Source organism: Aotus nancymaae, unplaced genomic scaffold (genome assembly GCF_030222135.1).
Source record: "Aotus nancymaae isolate 86718 unplaced genomic scaffold, 86718_ANA_hifiasm-v0.15.2.pri h1tg000058l, whole genome shotgun sequence".
In the NCBI taxonomy this organism is placed as follows: Eukaryota; Metazoa; Chordata; class Mammalia; order Primates; family Aotidae; genus Aotus; species Aotus nancymaae.
The window spans coordinates 10,428,592-10,453,223 of record NW_026988472.1 but is presented as its reverse complement, the minus strand read 5'-3'; the positions used below and the strand labels follow the sequence as shown (position 1 = coordinate 10,453,223).

Genomic DNA, 24,632 nt, shown 5'->3' with positions numbered 1-24,632 from the left:
ACACAAATTCGTAAACTTTCTTAAAACATTATCAGATGTTGGCCAGGTGCGGTGGCTCATGCCTGTAATCCCAGCACTTTGGGAGGCCGAGGCGGGCAGATCACGAGGTCAAGAGATCGAGACCATCCCGACCAACATGGTGAAACCCTGTCTCTACTAAAAAATACAAAAATTAGCTGGGCATGGTGGCGCACACCTGTAGTCCCAGCTACTCGGGAGGCTGAGGCAGGAGAATTGCTTAAACCCAGGAGGCAGAGATTGCAGTGAGCCAAGATTGCACCACTGCACTCCAGCCTGGCGCCTGGCAACAGAGTAAGACTCTGTCTCAAAAAACAAAAACAAACAAACAAACAAAAAAAATTATCAGATGTTTTGGTGATTTTTTTTTTTTTAGCTCATCAGCTATCATTAGTGTTACTGTATTTTTTGTGTGGCCCAAGACAATTCTTCTTACAATGTGGCCCAGGGAAGCGAAAAGGTTGGACATTGCTGATCTAGACAAAGAGGCTGAGATTGCTGTGAATCCCGCTCCTAATGTGGAGTGGAGTGGAGGAGTTCACAACCAATCATGGGGCTCCTACTTCTCACCGCCTTTTTTTTTTTTTAATTGGAGATAGAGTCTTGCTCTGTCGCCCAGGCTGGAGTATAGTGGTGTGATCTTGGCTCACTGCAACCTCAGCGTCCAGCGTAGTTGGGATTACAGACATATGCCACCACACCTGGCTAATTTTTGTATGTTTAGTAGAGATGGAGTTTCGCCATGTCGGCCAGGCTGGTCTCGAACTCCTGACCTTAAGTGATCCACCCACCTTGGCCTCCCAAATGCTGGGATTATAGGCGTGAGCCACCATGCCCAACACTCACTACCTTTCTGAACTGGCATATGGTCCAAGCAGAGGGAAAGGGGGATGTCACACATGACTCATGTCTGGATTTGGTATGTGATAAGGTCACTCATTCCTGATATAGCAACCCCAAAGACCTCAGAGCTTTTAAACCTTGGGACAGAAACCATAAGACAGACCACAGACCTCACACTCTGAGACATAGACCCAAATACCTCTCAGTGAACATAAATCTCAGACAAAGACCTCCAAATTGTTCAAACGCTTCATACCCCAGACCAATGGTTCTCAACCAGAGCCAATTCTGCCCCCTAAAGTACATTTGGCAATATCTAAGGACATTCTGGCTGTCACAAATGTGTGTGTGTGTGTGTGTGTGTGTGTGTGTGTGTGTGAGGGGGGTGCTACTGGCATCTGTGGTTTAAAGCCAGAGACACTGCTTGCCAGTGTCCTTTAGCCAAAGACCCTCACCCCACCCAGGAACATACCTGTAGTTGAACAAGTTGGAACAATTTACTCATTGCAGTGAGGGAGAACACACTCCATGGGGAACTGTGGGGTAGTGGGGTTTGATGGAGTGATTTACAGGGAGGGTCTAAGGAAATGGGGGCTCACTCTAGATTGGATGATCCTAGAAAACAAAGGCAATTTTACAATTGGGTATTTCAATAAATCTTATCTATAGGGAGGGCAGACTAGAGTCAGGCTAATGCTGTCACTGGTAAGGAAGTAGCAGTCACTCATTTTAACCAAGAGAGGAGAATGTTTGGTATTTTATGAGCAACACAGTGACCTTATTTTTGTTTGTGCTTAAACAACATTATAAAGTGGCTACGCTCTGGCTATTTCATTTTCTTATTTTTTTGAGACAGGATCTCACTTTATCCCCAGGCTGTAATGCAGTAGTATGATCTCGGCTCACTGCAGCATCTAATTTCTGGGTTCAAGCAATCCTCTGGCCTCAGCCCCCCAAATAGCTGGGATTACAGGCACCCGCCACCATGCCTGGCTAATTTTTGTATTTTTTGTAGAGATGGGGTTTCACCATGTTGTCCAGGCTGGTCTCGAACTCCTGAGCTCAAGCAATCTGCCCACCTCAACCTCCCAAATTGCTAGGATTATAGCCATGAGCTACCTCACCCGGCCAAGCTCTTGTGATTTTATCATGGTCTCAGATTAACCTTACCTGAGGCTGGTATTCTGTGAGATTGTTCATGTCTGTTAGGAGAACAACATGGCCTAACTATGGGGGCCAGGCCTGCTTCTGGGTGTCAGGGGCTGCTCCCTTCTTCCCTCCCGTTTTCTCTCATGCTAAACGTCTCTTATGGGTGAAATTTTGTCCCCTCAAAATTCATATGTTGAAGTCCTAAACCCCAGTACCTCAGAATGTGACCTTATTTGGAAATAGGGTTGTCACAGATAGAATTAGTTAAGTTAGAATCAGGTCATGCTGGAGTAAACTGGGCCCCTAATCCTGTGCCACTGGTGTCTTTATAAAAATGGGAAATTTGGACAAAGACACACAGGGAGAATGCAAGATAGAGATGAAGGTAGTGATGGGGTAAAGCGGCAGAAGCCAGGGAACAGCAAAGATTGGGCAGGCCATGAGAAGCAAGGAAAGATGCGGGGCACACATTCCCCTCACAGCCCTGAGAGGGAACCAACCCTGCCTATACTTTGATCTCACACTTCAAGCCTCCAGAACTGAGACAATACATTTCTGCTATTTAAGCTACCTGGATTGTGGTACTTTGTCATGACAGTAGCCCTAGTAAACTAATACAATAGATCCTACAATGCACAGAATAGCCCTCCATAACAAAGAATTTTCTGGTCCAAAATGTCAATAGTCCTGAGGTTGAGAAACCCTGCCCTGGATACAGAACCTAAAAGTATTTACTGACCTGATAATCTCTGATAGAAGACAATAAAAACCAGCTGACAGTACACACAGCTTTGAACATAGTCCTTCAAAGTGCTCAGAAACCTCACACCTTGAACATGGAAGCCCTTACAGCTCAGAGACAAGCCTAAAGAGGCCACTAACACGTCAAAGACATCATACTCTGGGACAAAGATGACCAACAAGATGAAAGACCTAGCAACTAAAAACTTATACCAAGTGTTCAGAGACATCACATCATGAGACAAAACCCAAGAAAGCTCTGCGTCCAAAGAGCTCAGATATTTCACACCCTGGACACAGACACCAAACAGGCGAACAACAGCTCATAAATAACAACATCATTCACTGCCTGGTTTTAAAAATTGTACAAAGATTATACAAATTAACATTAGGGGAAGCTGGGTGAAGAGTGTACAAGAACGCTCTGTACTATTTTTGTAAGTTTAAAATGATTTTAAAATGTTTTAAATTTTTTTTTTCTTTTTCAGCCCATTTTCATATTCCAAAAAATTTTTAAATGTTAAAGGCTGGATGCAGTGGCTCACATCTATAATTCCAGCACTTTCAGAGGCCGAGGTGGGTAGATCACTTGAGCTCAGAAGTTGGAGACCAGCCTGGGCAATATGGTGAAATCCCTTCTCTACAAAAATACAAAAATTAGCCAAGGGTGGTGGTACACACCTGTATTCCCACCTACTTGGGAGGCTGAGGTGGGAGGATTGCTTGAGCCCAGGAGGTCAATGCTGCAGTGAGCCATGATCATGCCAGTGCACTCCAGCCTGGGTGACAAAACAAGACCCTGTGTCCAAAAAATAAAGTAAAAATTTTAGCCAAAAAAAAATGATCAGAGGACATAAAAGGGAATTTAGAAAACTTAAATAAGGCCAGGTGCAGTGGTTCATGCCTGTAATCCCAGCACTTTGGGAGGCTAAGGCAGGAGGATCCCTTGAGCCCAGGAATTCATGACCAGCCTGGGCAACATGGCAAGACATGGTCTTTATTAAAAAAAAAAAAAAAAATTAGTGGAGTGTGGTGGCACATGCCTGTGGTCTCAGCTACTCAGGATCAGGAGGCTCAGGCAGGAGGACTGTTTGAACCCAGGAGGTCGAGGCTGCAGTGAGCCATGTGCCTGCCACTGTACTCAGCCTGGGCAACACAGTGAGACCTTGTCTCAAAACAAAACTTAGATACATCTTGCCAACAAGCACAGAAAACAATGTTAAGCCCCTCTAGCAGTCACGGAAATGCCAATAAAAGAAAAATGAAATTCGATTTTAAGAAAAAAAAAAGGCTGAGTGCAGTGGCTCATGCCTGTAATCCCAAGACTTTGAGAGGCTGAGTCAGGAGGATCATTTGAGCCCAGGAGTTTGAGACTCGCTTAGGCAACAGAGGGAGACCCTGTCCCTACAACAACAAAAAAAATTGACAGAGTCTCGCTCTGTTGCCCAGGCTGGAGTGCTGTGGTGTGATCACAGTTCACTGCAGCATTGACCTCCTGAATAGCTGGGACTACAGGTATGTGCCACCATACCTGGCTAATTTTTGTGTTGTTTTGTAGAGATGGGGTTTCGCCATGTTGGCCAAGCTGGTCTCAAACTCCTGGGCTCAAGTGATCCACCCACTTCAGCCTCCCAAAGTTCTAGGATTACAGGTGTGAACCACCATACCAGGCCTACCAAATAATAAAAAAAAAAAAGTTAGCCAGGTGTAATGATGTGCACCTGTGGTCCCAGCTACTCAGGAGGCTAAGGTGGGAGGATTGTTTGGGCCAGAGGTCAAGGTTGAAGTGAGCCATGATCATACCACTGCACTCCAGCCTGGGCGACAGAGAGAGACCCTGCCTCTGAAAACACACAAAAAAGACTTGGCAACATGGAAAGTCCTGTCTCCACAAAAAATAAAAAAAAAATTAGCCAGGTGTGGTGGCATGCGCCTGCAGTCACAGCTACTCAGGAGGCTGAGGTGGGAGAATCACCTGAGTTTGGCAAGTCAAGGCTGCAGTGAGCCGAGATCGCACCAATGCACTCCAGCCTGGGTGACAGAGCAATATCCTGTCAAATAAATAAATAAATAAATATAAAGACACAACAAAAAAAAGAAAAAAAAAACCCTGCACATCTAGGGACAAAGATCCATAAACAGCTTAGAAACCTTGGGACACTCTGGACCAATGTAAACAAAAAAACAGAAAAGAAAGAAAGAAAGGAAGAAAGAAGAAAGAAAGAAAGAAAGAAAGAAAGAAAGAAAGAAAGAAAAGAAAGAAAGAAAGAAACCTACCCACCCACCCTGGGACAGAGACTCACAAACATCTCAAACACCTAAACCTCTCAGATATAGATTTTCAAACAGCAGAGACTTCACAGTCTTTTTGTAAGTCATACTCTGAACTGAGATTCCAAAACAAATCAGACTTCACATCCTGCACACAGTCCTCCGAACTGCAGAGTATAATAACTACCTTATGATGAGCTGACTTGACTTTAGAACCACTTTCTTCCTACTACCTACCTACCTAGCCAGCCAAACACCTCCCCTGTCTCATGTTTAAAATCTCATCATTTAAAAGTGTACTCTTTTAAGTGTTGTCCCCCTTCAAAAATCTCCTTGCAATTGCCACAAGCCCCTCAGGATCCCAGAGCATGAAACCATGCATCTCTCTTTAGTCACTTATGGCCCACCCCATCACACTCCTAATCAAGCCTAGTCCAGAGGGAGCAGGAAGCCTCCAAGTCACCCTCTTCTGGGGGATGGGGGCTGGCCTGGAGGAGAATCATGAGATCACCTTGAATCTTATCTGCTGGACTCAGACCTGCAGGCAGCCTGAAAGACAAATGCCAGGGACCCTGGAGAAGAGTTTTTCTCAGTGCTGCTGTGAACGGTGAGTGGGTCCTGAAATCAATATAATGGGATGCAATAAGCATTGTTTTAAAAAAGAAAGAATAGGTAAAAGAAAATAGAAAAGATTACCCGACACACTCTGTGCCAGCCCTTGAGTACAAGCCATTAATGCCAGCTTCTTTTACAGGTGCACAAGTTGAAGTTCCCAGAAGGGATTCGAACCTACGGTCTCCAGTAGCCAAAGCCCTGCCTCGGCAACCCTGAATGCCAACCCAGGAACCACAGCGCCTGCGCCGAAATAGCAGCCAATGGGAGCGGGGAGCCGGGACCCGGCTTGTAGCCTCTTAGTGATTCCGGAAAACCTTGGTACCCTGGAAGAGCTTAGGCAGACAGTCTCGCGGTGACCAATCAGAGCTCAGGACAGGATTTTGTCCCGCCCTATGCAACTCATCCAGGAAGCAATCACCCCTCCTCGGCTTCCTCCTCACCCAACCCCCGGAGTTGCTTAGCATCTGTATAGCCAACCCGGTGGGAACGGATATATTAATAAAAGCTTGGTGGTGGCGGCTTCCAGACAGGTGGACTCCTTAGGCCGAAGATCGGGTCCGCCCGGCGCCGGGGTCGGTCAAGGCAGAGCCATTCTCTCTTCGGTCTAGGGTGGAGGCCGATCCACTCGCGGAATGAGGAGACCTTTCTTGTCTTCACTAGTACAATGGTGCCTTCCGAAATACACGACCCCTCCCCTGTGGTACCTCCCATCACCGTAGTGGTATGGTCCTGGAGCTGCACAGTCTAGTCGTTAACCCTTTATTCCCACAGCTCACGTTCTCCTTGTGTGTGTGATAAGGACTCTTACATGTCAGTGTCTAGTGAATCAATCTTCGGTTCACAACAACACAACTAAATGGACTCTCTCTTTCATGCCTTTCTCCTGCCCACGTTCCAGTCCTGTCTCCCCGCCACCCACGTAACCCAGAGCACCGTCCCTGCCCTATACCCTGATGATCCTGTTTAGAGCCAAGGCTCAGGCGTCCAAACCCTTGCTGCAAAGCCACTGCCCATTAATGGGTATTCATTCATTCCCCTGAGGCATTCATTCCCCTGAGGCCACTGATGGAAGTGTGCCTTTATGTGGCAGTATTTATCAAAATAAAAAGCAGACACTCCTCCTTACTGGAATGTCAGCAACCCAAGGGTAGGGAGGCATATGTGTATTTCTAGACCCCGGGTGTCTCCACCTGAAACTGCTCTGCACACAGTAGGTGCTCAAAAGGGGATCCGTTGAATAGATGACTCATTTGGCCTGGCAGTTTCACTTTTAAGTATGTGTTTTAAGGAAATAATCACACATACGTGCACAGTCCTGTGTGCACAAGGATGGGAGGAGCAAACAACTAAGAGCAAATGCATAAAGGTGATTATTCCATGGAGTACCAGTTGGCTGTGAAACAGAATGAGACCTCATCACTGGAAATATCCAGCTAGCTCAGGGACTTCACATCATTGCACACAGAGCACAACAGAGTTCAGAGACCTCACACCGTGGGACACAGAGTCCAAAACAGTTCAGGGAATTCACACTGAACACAGACCGCAAAACAATATTAGAGAACTCAATAATGGAACATATTTTAGTAGATTCCCAGTCATTTCATAGATCTCATCCTCATCACAAAATCCTGCAAACATTTCAGAGACTTCATACCCTGGGACACAAAGGCTGAAACACCTCAGGGACACTGCACACTGGGAAAACAAATCCCAAACAGCTCACATACCTCACACCCTGGATACAGACTCCAAAACAGCTCAGAGACCTCACCACTTGGGATATAGATTAGAATCTGGACAGAGATCACATACAATTTTTGCAGGGTCTCACTCTGTAACCCAGGCTGGGGTGCAGTGGCATGATCTCAGCTCACTGCAACCTCCACCTCCCCAGCTCAAGCAATCCTCCCATCTTAGCCTCCCCAGTAGCTGGGACTACTGGAACAGGCTACTACGCCTAAGTTTTGTAATTTTTTTCTAGAGACGGGATTTCACCATGTTGCCCAGGCTGGTCTCGAACCCTAGGCTCAAGCGATCCACTGGCCTTGGTCTTCCAAAGTGCTGGAATTACAGGCATGAGCCACTGTGCCTGCCATGAGACCACATAACTCATCGTAGACCACAAAACAGTTCAGAGGCCTGGACACAAACAAAATGAAGGTGACACACCTGTACTTCCTGGAGAGACCACCTAAAGGACATGCTGTTAATGGAGGCAAAGCAAGTGGGAGAAAATGCTCAAAGAATGGCCTCATAACCTGAGAACTAGACCTGAAAAGTGTTCTAAAATCTTACATCCAAACAGCTCAGAAATCACAGAAAATATATTCTCTTACCATAATGGAATTAAACTATAAATTAATAACAGAAATATATCTGGAAAATCCTAAAATGCTTGTAAATTAAACAAAACACTTTTTTTTTTCTTTTTTTGAGATGGAGTTTTTGCTCTGTTGCCTAGGCTGGAATGCAGTGGCATGATCTCGGTTCACTGCAACCGAAACCTCCTCCTCCTGGGTTCAAGAGATTCTCCTGCCTCAGACTCCCTAGTAGCTGGGATTACAGGCACCCGCCACCACGCCCGGCTACTTTTTGTATTTTTAGTAGAGATGAGGTTTCACCATGTTGGCCAGGCTGGTCTAAAACTCTTGACCTCAGGTGATCTACCCGCCTCGGCCTCCCAAAGTGCTGCTATTACAGACGTGAGCCACCGTGCCCACCCACAAAACACTTTTAAATAGCCCATGAGCCAAAGAGGAAATCACAAGGGAAATTAAAGAACTATTATGAATTGAATAAAAATGAAAATACAACAAATCCAAATTTATGGGATACAGCTAGAGTAGTGATCAGAAGAAAACTGATGGCATTAAAATGCTTACATGAGAAAAGAAATGTCTTAAATCAATTATCTGAATTTCCAATTTAGGAAAGTCTAAAAATTACACCTGAAGGAATGAAATAATAAAGACAAGAGCGGCCAGGCCGGGCACTAGGCACTGTGGCACACGCCTGTAATCCCAGCACTTTGGGATGCCAATGTGGGTGAATCACTTGAGGTCAGGCATTCAAGACCAGCCTGGTGAACATGGTGAAACCCCATCTCTACTAAAAATACAAAAACTTGATGCCTGTAATCTCAGCTACTCGGGAGGGTGAGGCAGGATAATTGCTGGAACCCGGGAAGCCGAGGTTGCAGTGAGCTGAGATCATGCCATTGCACTCCAGCCTGGGTGACAACAGTGAGACTCCATCTAAAAAAAAAAAAAAAATTAGCTGAGTGTGGTGGCACATACCTGTAATCCCAGCTACTCAGGAGGCTGAGGCGAGAGAATTGCTTTAACCTGGGAGGCGGAGGTTGCAGTGAGCAGAGATTGGGCCACTGCACTCCAGCCTGGGAGACAGAGCAAGATTTCATCTCAAGAAAGGAAAGAAAAAATTAGCCAATTAGCCAGGTGTGGTGGTGTGTGCCTGTAGCCTAGCTACTGGGGAGGCTGAGGCAGAGGTATCACTTGAGTCTGGGAGACGGAGGTTGTAGTGAACCGAGATCGTGCCACTGCACACCAGGCTGGGTGGCAGAGTCAGACCCTATCTCAAAATCAATAAAAAATTTAAAAATAAGAGCAGAAATCAATGAAATTGAAAGCAAAAACAATAGAGAAAATCAACAGAGGCTGGGTGAGGTGGCTCACCCATGTAATCCCAGCACTTTGGGACACCAAGGCAGGCGGATCACTTGAGCTCAGGAGATTGAGACCAGCCTGGCCAACATGGTGAAACCTCCTCGACTGAAAATACAAACATTAGCTAGGCGTGGTGGCACACACCTTAGTCCCAGCTACTCCAGAGGCTGAGGCATGAGAATTGCTTGAACCAGGAGGCAGAAGTTGCAATGCACCAAGATCGTGCCACTGCACTCCAGCCTGGGCAACAGAGTGAAACCCTGTCTCAAAAAAAAAAAAAAAAAAAAGAAAGAAAGAAAGAAAAAGAAAAGACAAGGAAAAAAAAAGAGAAAAGAAAGAAAGATAAATGGAACCAAATGCCAGTTTTTGGAAAACAACAATAAAATTCAAACTCTCTAGCACCAAAAGCAGCACATTTGTCTCATAAGATCCAAATTCAATGAGTCTCTGCAAAAATTTTCTATTCTTTCTGAAATCTCAACTGAAAGGGATTTTACTAGAAATCGCCTAATTAACAGATCTTTTCCCTTTTTTTAAAAAAATTCTTACTCATTTATTTAGAGACAGGATCTTGCTCTGTCACCCAGGCTGGAGTGCAACAGCGTGATCACTGCTCACTGCAGCATCGACCGCCTGGACTCAAGCGATTCTCCCACCTCAGCCTCCCAAGTAGCTGGGAATACAGGTGAGCACCACCACACTCGGCTAATTTTTTGTATTTTTTGGAAAGATGGCGTTTCACTATGGTAACCAGGTTGGTCTGGAACTCCTGGGCTCAAATGATCCACCTGCCTCGGCCTCCCAGAGTGCTGGGATTACAGATGTGAGCCTGGCCAAAAATTTATTATTTTATCAGTTTCTTTGGTGCAAGTTGAGGAAATCATATGTCCTTTATACTTAGCTAGACTGTACTGGTTTGTATCTGACTTTCTACTATTTTTGATATAGAATGAACCACTGGATAGTACTCAAAGAGCTTCAAAAGGACTTTTTTCTTGTTAATAAATGTCCACCGTTCAGAAAATGTATCACAAAATTTATACCTACATTTTATCAGTTTGAGAGTTAAATATACATAAATAAAAAACAGATTCTAGCAACCACAAGAACTGAAAAGACTGAATTTGATCATCTCACAGTGCTCTGTTACACATCATTATGCATAAACAAATCCTAAGAACTCATACTTACTTGTCAGACGCAATACTCTAGAACACTGCCAGACCTTTGGGAAAGTTTTGGGAAGCCAGGTCTTCAGTGATGGGCGCACACTGAGAAGCAGGAGTGTTGAGAGGAAAGCCATGACGTCTTCTAGAATCTTCCTCCACTCACTGGAATAAGGCTGCCATCGAGGCGCGACTTTAAAATGACAGCAACAGGAAGGAGTGCTCGATGATTGGCTGTTGTCTTGAAGACTGGGGTTGTTTCTGATTGGCTGTTGTCTAGAAGGGTGGGGTTGTCTCTGATTGGCTGACTTTGGCTGATTTTCATGGAGGCCATTGTTAATTGGCTGAGTTTCAGGACTGGGCGTTTATCGCCTAGTGATAATTGAGTATATTTCCTGATTTGCTTGTATTTCTGGGTCCCCAGGGATGCATATCTTTTTTTTTTTTTTTTTTTTTTTTTTTGAGACAGAGTCTCACACTGTCATCCAGGCTGTATTGGAGTGGCGCGATCTCGGCTCACTGCAATCTCCGCCTCCTGAGTTCAACCTATTCTCCTGCCTCAGTCTCCCAAGTAGCTGGGACTACAGGCCGGCACCACCACGCCCAGCTAATTTTTTCGTATTTTTAGTAGAGACGGGGTTTCACCATGTTGGCCAGGATGATCTCAATTTCCTGACCTTGTGATCTGCCCGCCTCGGCCTCCCAAAGTGCTGGGATTACTTACAGGCGTCAGCCACTCCTGGCCCTTTTTTTTTTTTTTTTTTTGAGACGGAGTCTTACTCTGTCGCCTAGGCTGGAGTGCAGTGGCGTGATCTCGGCTCACTGCAACCTCTGCCACCCGGGTTCCAGCAATTTTCCTGCCTCAGCCTCCCGCAAAGCTGGAACGACAGGCGCCTGCCTACCATGCCCGGCTAATTTTTGTATTTTTAGTAGAGACAGAGTTTTACCATATTGGCCAGGCTGGTCTCGAACTCCTGACCTTGTGATCCGCCCGCCTGGGCCTCTCAAAGTGCTGGGATTACAGGTATGAGCCACCATGCCTGGCCAGGGACACGTGTCTTTAAACTTTCCTAAATAATTTCAAATGGGGCCAGGTGCGGTGTCTCATGCCTGTAATCCCAGCACTTTGGGAGGCTGAGGTGGGAGGATCGCTTGAAGGTAGGTGTCCCAGACTAGACTGGCCAACACAGCAAAACCTCGTCTCTACTTAAAAAAAAAAAAAAAATACAAAAATTAGTCTGGCGTGGTGGCACATGCCTGTAATCCCAGCTACTCGGGAGTCTGAGAGGCAGGAGAATCACGTGAACCCGCGAGGCGGAGGCTGCAATGAGCCGAGATCGCACCACCATTTGCTGGAGCAGCCACCCCCTAATTCCATCTCCACCTCTTTCTTTACCTTCCCCTGCCAACTGGGCTCTCTGCAAACCTAGAAAGATCAGGGAGAGATGCGGGTGTTATTCACATGCCAGCTTGGGAGTTGACACTAGCTCCCACTTTTTTTGTTGTATTTTTGAAACAGTGTTGCTGTTGCCCAGGCTAGAATGCAGTGGTGCCATCTCAGCTCACTGCATCCTTGACTTCCCAGGCTCAAGAAATCCTCCCACCTCAGCCTCCCAAGTAAGCGCCCACATTCTTCATGCCCTACATGAGCAGTGGCTCACAGTCAAGTCCTGAACCCCTCTCCATATGGCCTGCCCCACATTGTCGTGGGGTATGCCTTATGCTGTGCTGAAGTGCAGGATCCAAGAAGTAAAGAGGCAGGACACTGAAAAACTGGTGAAGAGCAGCTGGACTCGTGCGGGGGGCCACACCACCTATGAGCGGAGATAGGCGAGGCCTGGAATGCCCAGAAGCGTCTGTATTTGTTAGGTACAAGCAGGGGGAAGGGTCGTGAGTGAGGTCATCATCTGTAGGTTTAGTGATAGGGCATACATAATCACGTGAGTCACAAGCAAGGGGGCCACCCCATTATGTCATTATGTCACCTGGGCAGAGAGGTAGGCCGTGCACAGTAGGGGGCTGTGCCGTGCGCAGTAGTAGAGGGTCGTGTACAGTAAAGGGGTCCACCCTCATTAGGTCACCAAGGCAAGGTGGTGGGCTGTGTGCAACAGGTGTCATGCGCAACACTTCTTATCTGGGAGCTGGAGACTTCAAAGGGTTTCTAATAGAAAGATAATGTAAACCAATGCAGTGGGAGCTGACAGACTTGTGCTCTTCTCTTAAGATATTTATGGGAGGATGATCTGAGCTAGCACAGAAGCGAGAAAAGACTGACAGGGTGTACAGCCACCGTGACTGGTCAAACCAGAGGGGTTCTTCTCCCTCGGTTATTTGCGGGATCTCAGGCCTGAGGCCTACTTTCCACAGGAACTGGATGCAAGGTATTACAACTCCTTTATCGGGAGGAGAGGCTCTTGCTCCAAGCCTGCTGTACAGCGTATGGCCTTTCAGGTAGGGACGCCACCGCCTGGGTCTTTGGTTCTTGTCCTGGTCTGGCTGTTTTCCCATGTACTGCTTCTGTTCTGTGACTGCTCTAGGCATTCCTCCTACTACAAACTACTGTATGGTTATATGGAAGGATTACATAAATCAGCACTAAATGTGTCAGTACAGCTCTGACAATACCTATATGATTATATAGAAAGATTATATGGGACTAAGTATGCCAGATATAAGTACTAAGTATGTTTATATAAGCTAGATATATTAAGCAGTAAATTATTATATGATTATATAGAAAGATTATATAAAGGAAATAGCTGAGTAATAACACTATAAGATATTCTTCAGGCACTAATTGTGCCTGGGGTTTGCACAGCTCTCCTTCCTCGGTGCCCATTTGGGGGGTTACTCACACTTTTCCAACCACTTATACCTACCCTGACGCCCCAGGTCCCTGCATATCCCCTGACCTCTCACCTGGCTGTACAGCCCAGGTGTGATTGGTGAATATTTTCTTTTTCTGTCTTTTTTTTTTTTTGAGACAGAGTCTCACTTGCCCAGGCTGAGCGCAGTGGTATGATAGCTCACTGCAACCTCCACCTCCTGGGTTCAAGTGATTCTCCTGCTTCAGCCTCCCCAGTAGCTGGGACTACAGGCCTGTACCACCATGCCAGGCTAATTTTTGTATTTTTTGTAGAGATGGGGTTTCACTATGTTGGCCAGGCTGGTCTCCAATCCAAGCACTTTGGGAGGCTGAGGGGTGGATCTCCTGAGGCCAGGAGTTTGAGACCAGCCTGGCCAACATGGTGAAACCCCACCTCTACTCAAAATACAAAAATTAGCTGGGTGTGGTGGCATGTGCCTGTAGTCCCAACTATTCAGGAGGCCAAGGCAGGAGAATCACTTGAACCTGGGAGGCAAAGGTTACAGTGAGCCATGATTGCACCACTGCACTCCAGCTTGGTGACAGAGTGAGACTCTGTTTCAAAAAAATAAAAATAAAAAAAATAAAAACCAAGGCCAGGCATGGTGGCTCATGCCTGTAATCCCAGCACTTTAGGAGGCTGAGGCAAGAGGATCACTTGAGCACAGGAGTTCGAGACCAGCATGTACAACATAGCAAAACCCTGTCCCCACAAAAATTTTTAAAAACTATAAATTTAGTTGGGCACAGTGGCTCACGCCTGTAATCCCAGCACTTTGGGAGGCAGAGGCGGGTGAATCACGAGGTCAAGAGTTTGAGAACATCCTGACCAACGTGGTGAAACCCCATCTCTACTAAAAATACAAAAATTAACCGGGCATGGTGGTGCACTCCTGTAATCCCGTACTCAGGAGGCTGAGGCAGGAGAATCACTTGAACCTGAGAGGCAGAAGTTGCAGTGAGCCAAGATTGTGCCACTTCACTCCAGCCTTGGAAACAGAGTGAGACTCAGTTTCAAATATATATATATATATATATATATATATATAAATTTTAAAAAATTAAAATTGAGCCATATTCCCATTAATAGGAATGTTTAAATAACACATCTGTTAACCTTGAGTTAATGGAAAGAGCCAGGAAGGGTCCAATTCGGTTTTGTGTCTGTAAAATTAAAATTAGGAACTGTTAAAAAAAGTCTTCTATGGTTTTTGTTACTTGAGCCCAGGGGTTCAAGTCTATAGTGAGCTGTGATTGCACTGCTGCACTCCAGCCTGGGTGACAGAGCAAGACCCTGTCTCTAAGAGAAGGAGAGGAGGGCAAAATATATAAAATTAATATTAGCAACTTTTAAGCAAATGTCTTGTGTGCTTTTCATTAGTTATAAAAGACTCTCTGAAGGATAGGATGGGGCCATCTTAGAGATCTGGACCAAACACCAATGTGATTCTTCCAGAAGACTGCAATTTGATGTACTACGTCAGAGATGAGAAGACAGAATTCCTGGCTCACTTTCCACAGCTGCCTGATCTCAGGGCTTCAGAGCTGGAGTCTGAAGATTTGAATTCTGGCTATGTAGCTTTGACCAAGTCATGTGTCGCCCATGGGACTCAGTTTTCCTTCTGCCCAGTGGGGAATCATAAGCGCCATTCTGACTTGTCACAGGGTTACCAGTTTGTTGGGAGATTACAAGACAGTGAAAATGAAGTATCTTTGACAAATTAAATCAGCTCTCTCAGAATAGAACACATTTTAATGTTTTTATTTATTATTATTATTTTTTACAAGCATGTGCCTCCATGTTGGTCAGGCTGATCTCGAACTCCTGACCTCAGGTATTCCACCCTCCTCGGCTTCCCAAAGTGCTTGGATTACAGGTGTGAGCCATCGCGCCAAGCCTAATTTTTGTATTTTTGGTAAAGACGGGGTTTTACCACGTTGATCAGGCTGGTCTCAAACTCCTGGCTTGAAGTGATCCTCCCACATCTGCCTACCAAACCACTGGGATTACTGGCATGAGCCACTGCGCCTGGCCAAAAGTTGTTCCTTTGGAGAAAAACAGGTGATAATGCCAGCCTATTCGCTTGCTAAAATTTCCACAACAGAACACCATGGACTGGGTGGCTTAAACAACAGCAGTTTATTTTCTCACAGTCTGGAGGCTGGAAAACAAGATCAAGGTGTCAGCAGGGTTAGTTTCTTCTGAGGCCCATCTCCTTGGTTTGCAGATGGCCACCTCTTCCCCGTGTCTCCACATGGTCCTTCCTCCTGGTGCAAGCTTGTTTGTGTCCTGATCTCCTCTCCTTACATGGGCCATAAGACAGATTGAACTGGAGCCCACCCTGGCAGCCTCATTTTAATGTAATCACCTCTTTAAAGGCCGTATCTCCAAATACACTCACATTTTGAGGTACTAGGGGCTTTAACATATGAATTGGAGGGGGACAAAATTCAGTCCATACCAGCGAGAGATTAATTTTATCTATTTTCCTGAGATGGGGAAAGAGTAGGAGGCAGCTGGCTGCCTCTGGGCTGTGGTGGTTTAAGAGCTCATCAGGTATGGGCAGGTTGCTCACTCATTGATGGCCATGGGTAGCAACACAGGCTTTGGTAATGAAAATACGTAATCATGACTTTATTGTTTTGGTAAAAAAAATAACAATTATTATTTGTTGTTGTTGTTGTTGAGATGGACTCTCACTCTGTCACTTAGGCTGCTGGAGCGCAGTGGCGCGATCTTGGCTCACAGCAACTTCCGACTCCCACAAGCAATTCTCCTGCCTCAGCCTCCCTGGTAGATAGGATTACAGGTGCCCTCCATTATGCCTGGCTAATATTTGTGGGTTTTGTTTTTAGACAGAGTCCTGTTCTGTCACCCAAGTTGAAGTGCAGTGGTGTGATCTCCGCTCACTGCAACCTCCGCATCCCAGGTTCAAGCAATTCTCCTGCCTCAGCCTCCTGAGTAGCTGGGATTACAGGTACATGCCATCATGCCCGGCTAGTTTTTTGTATTTTTAGTAGAGACAGAGTTTCACCATGTTGGCCAGGCTGGTCTTAAACTCCTGAACTCAGGTGATCCACCCTCCTCAGCCTCCCAGAGTGCTTGGATTACAGGCGTGAGCCACCGCACCCAGCCTAATTTTTGTATTTTTAGTAGAGACGGGTTTTCACCATGTTGGCCAGGCTGTTCTCAAACTACTGACCTCAGGTGATCCGCCCCACCTTGGCCTCCCAAAGAGCTGGGATTACAGGCATGAGCCACTGCACCCAGCTACAAAGATGTAAACTCAAAAAAATAAAAAACACTCCAAATCCCACTACCAACAAATAACCAATGTTCACACCATGCTGTCTCCACATACACAGATAGAAGGCAAGAACACTGGAGCCGAGATCACACCAGTGCACTCCAGCCTGGGTGACAGAGTGAGACTCCATCTCCAAAAAAAAAGAAGGCAAGAACACTGGGTACAGAGACAGAAAGAAACAAAAGCAATTTTTACAAATGGGTGTGTAATATAAGTGTTAGTTTAAGTAAAAGGTGTTATACTTTTCTGCAATTGAATTAATGGAAGAAAATCAAATGGATGTTGTGTTAGTTTCTGATTTTTTTTTTTGAGACAGAGTTTTGCTTTGTCACCCAGGCTGGAATGCAGTAGCGCAATCTTGACTCACTGCAACCTCTGCATCCCGGGTTCAAGCAATGCTCCTCTCTCAGTCTCCTGAATAGCTGGGATTACAGGCGCATACCACCATGACTGGCTGATTTTTTTGTGTTTTTAGTAGAGACAGGGGTTTCACCATGTTGGTCAGGCTGGTCTCGAACTCTTGACCTTGTGATCCACCCATCTCGGCCTCCCAAAGTGCTGGGATTACAGGCGTGAGCCACCGCACCTGGCTGTGTTTCTGAATTCTTAATGCTGCTGTAACAAGTTACCACACACTTAGTGGGTCAAATCAACATGAATTTCATCTCATACAGTTCCTTTTTTTTTTTCTTTCTAGAGACAGGGTCTCACTTTGTCACCCATGCCGGAATGCAGTGGCACTATCTCAGCTTACTGGAACCTCCGCCTCCTGGGCTGAAGCTATCCTCCCACTTCAGCCACCTGAGTAGCTGGGGCCACAGGTGCACACCACCATGCCTGGCTAATTTTTTAATATTTTGTAGAGACGGGGTTTTGCCATGTTGCCCAGGCCCTTCTCAAACTCCTGGGCTCAAGCAATGCTTCCGCCTTGGTCTCCCAAAGTATCGGGATTATCATACAGTTCTGGAGGTCCGAAGTCTGACGTGGTCTCACTGGGCTAAAAAGGGAAGGTGTCCGCAGGGCTGTGTTGTCTTTTAGAGGCTCTAGAGGAGAAACTGTTTTCCTGCTTTTCCCAACTTCGAGAATCATCCACATTCCTTGACTCATGACCTTCTTCTTCCATCTTCAAAGCCAGCAATTGTGGTTGTGTCTTCTCAAATCACATCACTTCTGCCTCCTACTTTTAAGGACTTTTGTGGAGACCTTGGGTCTACTAGATAATCCAGGATAATTTCCCTATGTTAAAATCAACTGGTTAGAAACCTTAATTCTGTCTGCAACCTTAATTTCTTTCTTTCTTTTTGAGACAGTCTTTCTCTGTCACCCAGGCTGGAGTGCAGTGACGTGATCTTGGCTCACTGAAACCTCCACCTCCCAGGTTCAAGTGATTCTCCTGCCTCAGCCTCCCATGTAGCTGGGACTACAGGCGCATGCTACCACGCCTGGATAATTTTTGTATTTTTAATAGAGACAGGGTTTCACTATGTTGGCCAGGCTGGTCTCAAACTCTTGACCTCAAGTGATCCGCCCACCTTGGCCTCCCAAAATGCTAGGATTACAGGCATGAGCCACGGCACCTGGCCTTAGGTTCCAGAGTGCAGGCATTGTTCTACCTACACAGGAGGAAGGGAGAGAATGTACAGGGAGGTGGCCATCCTCAAAAGCTTGGGTTTTTCTTGGAGGGAAGGTGTGGAAACACCACAGACCCCAAGACTGAGAGAGCAGGGTTGACTCTGAGCTGCGTTTGCAAGTGGCAGTGAAACAGTTGACAGATGGAGGCTGAAAGGCCACCAGAAGATCCACTCTTCCCCAGGGACTCCAAGGCATGGTTAGGGGCTCCGAGACAGGGTTAGTGGCTCTGAGGCAGGGTTAGGGGCTCCGAGGCAGGGTTAGGGGCTCTGAGGCATGGTTAGGGGCTCCGAGGCAGGGTTAGGGGCTCCAAGGCAGGGTTAGGGGCTCTGAGTGGAAGCAGTGTCAAGGCCTCAGCTGAAAGCAGGTCATTAGCTCTGAAAGCAGCTCCAGCTCCCCTGTGAATGGGGAGCTCTCTGTCTTTCCCTGGCAGCCCCTGACTCCATGCCACTCCCCCTGCCCCTGCCCCTGCCCCACCTCCTGCCTCCAAGGGCCTCCCATGTTCCCAGGAATACAGATTTCACCTTTCTCTTCTGTCTCCCTTAAACCCAATCATCCTCAGCAGTTTAGTGCTATAAAGTCCAGCAGAAACCATCTGGTCTAACTCCCTTACTGAACAAATGGGTAAATGGGCCCCGGCTCTGTCCCAGGAGTCCCTTATACACGCTCAGAGTGACCCCTTCAAGGACAACCAAAAATGACATTAATCCCAGGGGGAAGAGAAATCCTTGCCCCTTCTGGGCGGCAGTCTCTACTCCTTCCCTAATCAAGACTTAGTGGGGGCTGGGCGTGGTGGCTCATGCCTGTAATTCTAGCACTTTGGGAGGCCGAGGCAGGTGGATCACTTGAGGTCAGGAGTTCGAGACCAGCCTGGCCAACATGGTAAAACCATGTCTCTACAAAAAATATAAAAATTAGCCATATATGATGACATGCACCTGTAGTCCCAGCTACTTGGGAGGCTGAAGCAGGAGGATCACTTGAACCTGGGAGGCAGATGTTGCAGTGAGCTGAGATTGTAACACTGCCCTCCAGCCTGGGTGACAGAGTGAGACCTTGTCTCAAAAAAAAAAAAAAAAATAGAATGACCGTATGATCCAGCAATTCCCCTTCGGGATATGTATCCAAAAGAATTGAAAGCAGGGTCTTGAAGAGATATTTGTACAACCATGCCCATAGCAGCATTATCCACAATAGCTAAACCATGGAAGCAACCCAAGTGGCCACAGACAGGCGAATGTCTAAGAAAATGTGGTTTATCCATACAATGGAATACTATTCAGCCTCAAAAACGAAGGAAAGTCTGGCTTCTGACACATCCTACAATATGGATGAACCTCGAGGACACTATGCTAAATGAAATAAACCAGTCACAAAAAGACAAATACTGGATGATTTCACTAATATGAGAAACATAGTGTAGTCAAAGTCATAGAGATGGGCCAGGTGTAGTGGCTCACGCCTGCAATCCCAGCACTTTGGGAGGCTGAGGCAGGAGGATCACTTGAGCCCAGGAGTTCAAGACCAGCCTATGCAACATAGCAAGACCTTGTCTTTACAAAAAAAAGTTAAAAATTAGCTGGGCATGGTGGCATACACTTGTAGGCCTGGCTGCTCAGGAGGCTGGGGTAGGAGGATTGCTTGGGCCCAGGAGTTTGAGGATGCAGTGAACTGTGATTGTGCCACTGCACTCCATGCTAGGTGACAAAGTGAGACCATGTCTCAAAAAGAAAAAAAATCATAGAAACAGAAAGTAGAAGGGTGGTTACCAGGGGCTTGTGGGAGGAAAGAATGGGGAGTTTTTGGTACAGGGTTTCCATTTTACAAGAGAAAGAGTTCTGGAGATGAATGGTCGTGTTGGTTACACAATATTAGGAGTGTATTTAATTCCACTGAATAGTGCACTTAAAATGATTATAGTGATAAATTTTGTCATATGTATTTCACCACAATTTTTTAAATGGGGAGGAGGAGAAAGAAATGCATCTGCTAGGGCTGGGTGCGGTGGCTCATGCCTGTAATCCCAGCACTTTGGGAGGCTGAGGTGGGAGGATCATGAGGTCAGGAGATCAGGACCATCCTGGCCAACATAGTGAAACCCCGTCTCTACTAAAAATACAAAAAAGTTAGCTGGGTGTGGTGGCACGCACTTGTAATCCCAGCTACTCAGGAGGTTGAGGCAGGAGAATCACTTGAACTGGGGAGGTGGAAGTTGCAGTGAGCTGAGATCGCACCACTGCACTCCAGCCTGGCAACAGAGCAAGACTCTGTCTAAAAAAAAGAAAAAGAAAAAGAAAAAGAAGAAATGCATCTGCTAAAAAAGCGCTGTCCCAGCACATTGCTGGGCCTGTGTTTGCAGGAACACCAACTAGCTCTGAAGGTGGCGATGATTTGGGAAGCCCTGGCTGCTGCCCCACCGGTTCTCTGGGCTTTGTCCTGGAAGATGTGCTGGGGCCAGCAGTGGATGGGGAAGAAGCATGGTAGGTCTTTGTTACCCAACGGAAAGTGCCTCCATTCTAAGGAGACAAGAAATCATCTGCTGGAAACATTTAGTGAAACCAAAGCTATCTTGGATCCATTTATGGAAAGGAGTGGCTGAGTTCTACCAGATGTACCCTGAAGCCTGTTACCAAAGCCAAGCCAAGCTTCAGACCACCAAGCAGCCCCTCATTCACCTCTGGATCTCTGAATAACAGGGTCCCACGTCCAGGAGCCTCCCACAGTGGAGCTAGCGTCCAGTTTGGAGGTGCACATGTCCTCCTGGCTACCACCTCTGCTCTGGCTGGTTCCCTTCACCCTGGACAGCGCTCTTCCTGCAGTAGAGGAAGGAGCCATCTCCTGAAAGCCAGGAGGTCCTCCTGGAAGAATGCTCCCCTGTTCCTGAGCTTCCCAGTCTGCAGAGAGCTTCTCCACACAGGATTTGATCCACTGTATTGAGGAATTCCTTTTCCTGCAGTAACAAACCAACCCGGCACCAGGGCTTCACACACTAATGAAAGTTTATTTCTCGCTCTCATCACAGACTGCTGTGGGTGTTCCTGGTTGATGAGCAGACTTCCATGTAGGGGCTAAGGACCCTAGCCTCCTTAGACACTGTGGCCTCACCACACTCCACTTGGGCTCCAGACCTCCAAAATACAGACAAAGGGCAATGGGTAAAGCACTACTGCTTCTTAAGGGCACACATCATTTTAGCTCAAGTTCTGTTTTGCAGAACTGGTTGCATGGCTCCACCCAGGGGCAAGAAACGGTGGGAAGTGGAATTTCTGGCTGGAGAGCTATTTTGCAACAGCTCAATGTGTGTGACCTTTAGGGCAGCCAGACATCACTGTGACACCCTGTCAGATGGTTATCATCCCCATATTACCGATCAGGAAGCTGACACTCAGTGCAGGCAATGGACTTACTCCAGGTCACGTATCTAGGTTCGTTATCATGATCACAAACTAGGTGTCCATTGTTCCAGCTCCTGGCCTGACGCCACCTTGATCAGCCAGCTCACTGCTTTGAATTTTAGGAAGAGTCTCAGGCCTCCTCATCCAGAGGGTGCTTTACTTTACAAAGCAGTTTTAACCTGAGAACTTCACTTCATCCTCAAAATGTCCTGGTGAGGGAGGCAGGAAGCCAGTGATTCCCATTTTACAGATTAAAAAAAAAAACTTGAAAATCAACAGGAAGTAAAATAAAAGAAAAAAAAAGAAAAATAATTTTTAAAAAACCTGAGTACAATCGGTTCTGAAGAGCAGTGAAAAGCCCAAGGTCCCAGGCACCGCAGACCTTCCCAGGAATAGATTCCAGATTTTTCTCTTCCTCCAGCATCCTCAGTGTCCATGAAAAGAGGCAGGCTGTGCGTTTTCCATGGTGATAAAAAGTGAAGCCCACATTCTGGAACCCGTCTGTCATGTGCGTGGCTTAGGTGATATTCAAACTCTCCCCCCTTGCGTCAGTGATCCCTGAATGTGCACCTCCAGCATCATTCCTTCCCCAATGTGTGTGACCCCAGTGGCACCCTCTCTTCATTCTGTGTGACAGCACAGCTGTCCACCCCACAGTCTGTCTGACCCCAGGAGTGTCCACTTATCAGTCTGCATTACACAAGTGTTCACATTCTTGTGATGACAGAGGTGTCCCTACCACAGGGTGTGTGACTCTAGGAGTGTTCCAGGAGTGTGTGTGTGACACCAGCAGCGTTGAGCCAGTCTGTATGACCTCAGGAAGGTCTAAAGCCAACCCAGTGTGTGTGAGTGTTCAAACCCCCATGTGAGTGACTCGCAGGAGTGCTGAACCCCCATGTGTGGGACCCCATGACAACCTGCTACCCTTCCTATGTGATCCCAGGCAGCACACTGCCCAGGGCGTGTTACTCCACTTACAAGACCCCAGTGATGTGCACAGCTGATCTGTGTGACCCCAGGATAATTCACATTCCAGTGTGTGTAGCCTGAGGGTCGCCCGTGCTATAGCTGCTGTGACCTCAGCAGTATCTACTCCCACATCTGCATACCAAGGAGTGTCCATGACTATCCTGTGTGACACGGCAGCATCCACACCTCAGTCTGTGACCCCAGGGGCACCAATTCATCATTTTTTTGACCACAGGAATGTCCACTTCCCTAAACTGAGATTGCAGGAATGTCCATAACACAGACTATGTGACCACAGGACTGTGCCCCCCCTTAGTCACTGTAGCCCCTGGAGTGTCCACACTCCTGTCTGTGTAACACTAGGAGTGTCCGGTTCACAATGTGTGATTTCAGGGGTGCCCACTGCCCAGTGTGTTTAACTTTAGGAGCGTCCCCAGGGAGAAACCTCTCCTTCCTGTATGAGAAGGGTCGGAAGGTCCCAGGCATCCCGAGTACAGTGTGAAGGGCCACAGCTCCTCTTGGCTGCCAAGCACCCAGATTCCATGGGCATTTGGGGAAAGGGCTCCTTGGGTTGCTGGTGAACTTCCTATGGCCACCACCTCCCTCTCCTGACCTGCCTGGCAGGGTGTGATCACTTCTGACCTGGCCCTTTAAGTTTTATAAATTGGTTTCCAGCCCCCAGTGCCCTGACTTCTCTGTCTGCCACATGAGGGAGGCCCTGCTTGCAAGGGAGGGTGGTTACTGTGGATGGAATAGTGGGGGCCTTCAACTGATTAGACAAGGCCCACCCACATTTTGGAGGGCATCTGCCTTACTGAATAAAATGTCGATGTAATCTAAAAAAAAATTAGGAGTGTCCCAAACCCCTTCTGTGTGACCCCGGAAGTGTCCACTCTCCAGTATGGGTGGCCCTTGGAGTTTCACACCTCTGTCTATGTGACCCTCAAGTCTGTCCACATTTCAGTCTGAGTGACTCCAGGGGTGTCAAAACCCCCACCTTTGTGACCAGCTAGCACTCTAGGTGACCTCACGGTTGTCCACTCCTCAGGTTGTATGAGCTCAGGAGTGGCCACATTCTGGTTAGAGAGGCCCCAAGAGTCTCCACATTCTAATCTGTGTGAACCCAGGGACATGCACACCCCAGACTATCTGACCTTTGGGATGCCCACATCCTGGTATATATGACCCTAAGAATGTCCACAAGCCAGTCCAAATGACTCAGGAGTATCCGCTCCCCAGTCTAGGTGGGAAGTGTCCACGTACAAATCTATGTGACCCTGGGAATGTCCACACTCCAATCATTGAACCCCAAGATTGCCCACCCCTCAGTTTGTTTGACAAGAGTGTTAACACCCTAATCAATCTGATCCCAGGAGTGCCTGCATCTCCCTCTGTGTGACCCTGAAAGTGTGCATTCTCCAGTGCGTGTGATTCCCGGAGTGTCCACTCTGCAGTTTGTGTGACTCCTGGAATGTCCAGAACCCCATCTGAGTAACCCACAGCTGTCCACATGGCAGTGTGTGCTGCCTCAGGTGGCATCCACACTTCCTATCTGTGTGACCCCAGGAGTGCTCGCACTCTGTGACTCCAGCATTATCCACATCCCTGTCTTTATGACTGCAAGTTTGTTTACACAACAGTCATGCGATCCCAGGAGTATCCACACAACAATTGCACAACGGCAGGTTCCAAGACAGTACTAAGTTCCTCATCACTGCCACTCCTGCATACCCTCTGTGGTGCGACCGTGAGGGGCTGTTCATGCTTCAATTTAGTGGATCATTTTGTCCCGAGCTCCCCCCAACACCATTAAATGTTCTCTTCTATTCGTATTACCCCTCAGTCTCTCCTGTGGCCCATTCAATTTCCATCTCCCCCTTCCCAACCACATGTACACACACACATGCCCACTCGCATACACATATATGCACATGCACAACCCTAATCGGACCATCCCAGCATCAGACCCTGTGCAG

At 47.1% G+C, this 24,632-nt stretch overlaps 1 protein-coding gene across 1 annotated transcript in view; it reads left to right on the top strand.

The window, feature by feature from the left end:
* Positions 1 to 12,767: 12,767 nt before the first annotated feature.
* The window catches only part of GLOD5 (glyoxalase domain containing 5), a 31,440-nt gene continuing 19,575 nt past the window's right edge, over positions 12,768 to 24,632 (top strand). The window contains exon 1 of the mRNA XM_012471660.2: positions 12,768 to 12,940. Coding sequence (XP_012327083.1) covers positions 12,929 to 12,940 — 12 coding nt within the window. The 5' untranslated portion in view covers positions 12,768 to 12,928. The remainder of the gene's footprint in view (positions 12,941 to 24,632) is intronic.